This window comes from Phytophthora parasitica (genome assembly GCF_000247585.1).
Source record: "Phytophthora parasitica INRA-310 unplaced genomic scaffold supercont2.20, whole genome shotgun sequence".
NCBI lineage: Eukaryota > Oomycota > Peronosporomycetes > Peronosporales > Peronosporaceae > Phytophthora > Phytophthora nicotianae.
The window spans coordinates 428,763-431,739 of NW_008649006.1; the positions used below are offsets into that span (position 1 = coordinate 428,763).

A 2,977-nucleotide genomic window follows, 5' to 3' on the forward strand; every position below is an offset into this window, starting at 1 on the left:
ATTATAAATGCCATATCACGGAGCCCTGGCTCCAACACGACCAGGAATGATTGGTGTCATAGGTGAGCCGTATATTTTGACTCCTTCAATTACTACGTGGTCGTTCTCCAGATACGGGCAGTGGAAAGCAGTGATTGCGATAATCTTGGATCATTATAAGTCCTGTGACGAATCTGTTTGTTCTAATAGTGATCGTAAGCGTCTTCATCTATGCAAATGTCATGGTTACCGTCTATTCCCACCTTGTGAGTATGATGTAGCCCACCAAGCCAGTTCTTGAAATCTCGGATTTCGTCGTGTGTTCCACGGTTTGTGAAGTCTCTGCAGTGCAGCAGAACATCACCGCCTGGGAGATTCCTGAGGTTCCGATGTTTGACATGAGTATCGGAGATATAGACAACGGGTAGAGTTCCGTTCGTAGCGGCTCGCTCGCTAGGGATTCAATGACGACATCAGAGTTGGCTATCCAACGCCCACGCTAACCTAAGACGCCGACACCGTTTAAATACATCCAGCGAGCTCTAAGGGATAAGCAATGAGATACCAAAAAAAAGGTAGCCGCACGTTCGCTCGCGGAACAGTATACCTGCGTAAGAGTGAAGGTAGCCGCCATTGCTAAAACGCAAGAAAATACTATCGGGGCATCGTGTGAAACGAGCTGGATCAAGTGGTTTCTCAAGGCCATCGATCTTTCTCTACGGCAGTTGGAGAATGAGTCGGAGTTAAAAAGGGGTCTAGGGATCCGACGGATTGTACTGCGGAACTCAGCATTCGTAGCCATTTGTCATAAGTATGTCCCACGCGTCAGCTTGTATGACGTGCTTTCAGTGAGGTTTTTACAACATAGGTTTAGTGGAGTGCGAATAAGTACAATGCTCTTTTCCATTCGGCTCAGTTCAGTCACCACTACCCAGCTGATAGGCCTGTCCTTGATGAGAGGACGGTGTCTACTAAGCTACGTCCTCTTAGCCCTAGAAACACGCTCTAATACCAATATATGTATGGCTTCGAGCACGCAATCTGCAGACTGAAAGTAGCAGTGGGTTTTCACCAGGATCTATGCCTAATTCTGTCCGAGCGTGTCCTCTCGCTGACACTATCTCAACGACCGCGCCCAGCAAATGATACCTTACACCTTGCCAACGGCAACCGCCGCCACGAGCCGGCCCGAGCCGCGAGAAAAACTCCGAGCGACGTCATTGAAGCGCTTCCTAAGAAGGACGGACTCTCGGTCTGCATGAAGTATCTCTCACGCAGAGGATGCAGCTCCCGGTCGGACGAACATTGTGCGTTTCCAAACCACGTGCACTTCATACCTGCTTCGCTGGACCCGGTGGTACGCAATTACATCCAGCACAACATGGGCGATCTGCGCCGTGAACTCACTCAATGAACCGCTCAGGGGCGACCTTCCCGTTCACACCGTGCTACCGTTTACCGTTCATCTCCATTACCCTCATTAACCCATCGATTCCACCGTTTACCAATTCGAGCTCTGCCGAGCTACCGCCGGTCCGACCGTCAGCTCCTTTCCGTGTTTCCACTGCTATTGTACCCGCAATCCGGGCAGTGCTTCTTGCTAGACACCGGGTGTGCGACAACCAGCTCCGAGAACAGATCGTGATGGCGCTCCGGTCCGAAGGTATTCACGTCCCCGACAGTATCGTAGCTCCATCGACAACATGGACCAACCCCAACATCGACAACGACCTGTGTGAATCTCTATCTGCGCTCGTTGCGTCCAAATCGCTGCCATTGGCGTCACTCGTGGCACTTTGGCGGCACGAGACTGCCGCCGATCCGCGCCTGAACAAGGCTCTCGACCCAACCTGGCTGGGCATTCTCCTCCGTGGTTATCGTCTCCGGGAGCAAGTGGTGTCTGTCGAAACCCATGGAGTGAATCACGACTTCAAGGGTTATGTGCACCGGATTCTGCTCCACCTCGCAACCACAATACTACCCACCAATACCAAGATGCCGGGATCCGCAGTATTGCCGAAGGCCAGGCGGACGGCACCTACCTCGTCGTGTCCGCAGCAGTCGCATTGGGGTGGCACCAGCTACGCTTTAGCCCATTCGGCTGCGCCCTCAAGAAAGACATGGATCCGTCCAAGGCGGCGCCTGATTCATGACCTTTCGTACCCTGGAGAGAGCTCGACCAATGCCCGATCTTCCCAAGCAGTCATTCCCGATCTCGAGTTTGAGAGCATTAAACGCATCGCTCTCAGGATCGAGGAGCTCGCAGCATCGTGCCAGGGTGAGACCATCATGATTCTCAAAGGAGACGTCAAGAGTGCCTTTCGCCGTATTGCTGTGGCTGCCAGTCTGTCGGCGCATTTATCGGGATCGACTCCTGGTGGCCAAGCTGTCGTCGATTTGGCCTTGCTGTTCGGCTGGACAGAATCTCCCGCCTATTACGGCAGCTTTGGATCAGCCATTGCGTTTCTAGTAGCTCGCGAAAGCCCAAGTACGCTTGACCCCATGGAAACCCACAGTGATCCATTCTTCTCGTACGTTTGGGTCCATGACCACTTGCTTGTAGAAATCGACAGGGAAAACCGACTTCGGCTGGCGAAAGCTGCTCTTAGCCTCAGCATGCTGGCTACGCTTGGTCTGGAGCGATAAACGAGAAAACGTTTTCACCCTGGTCCACCAACTTGACAGCGCTCGGACTGCAGTGGGATACGGAGGCACGCAGCGTGTCAATGCCCAGGGGAAAATCTCCAAGACGCTTCGGCGGCTACGTCAAGTCGCTACAGCTGCTCGAGCCATGCGGCATCAGCTCGACAAAAGCTCGACAAATTGCTCGGGCCGGTTCGTCACATCGGTCTCTGCTGCCGAGCGACAAGAGCATTTGTGCAGCGACTCCACTACGTGTGGCGATCGGCACCCCAGTATGGAATGCTTCGTCTAACGTCTGACGTCGTACACGATCTCATGTGGATCGAATATCTTTTGGTGCAAGGCGTCATGAATC

The 2,977-nt window shown here is 53.1% G+C and overlaps 1 protein-coding gene across 1 annotated transcript; it reads left to right on the top strand.

Moving 5' to 3' along the window:
* Positions 1 to 1,389: 1,389 nt before the first annotated feature.
* On the top strand, positions 1,390 to 2,921 carry PPTG_10053 (hypothetical protein; the record flags this gene model as incomplete). The annotated part of the gene is made up of 2 exons (XM_008905293.1): positions 1,390 to 2,611; positions 2,665 to 2,921. 2 exons carry the CDS (start codon positions 1,390 to 1,392, stop codon positions 2,919 to 2,921), a joined length of 1,479 nt encoding a protein of 492 aa, XP_008903541.1.
* Positions 2,922 to 2,977: the final 56 nt, after the last annotated feature.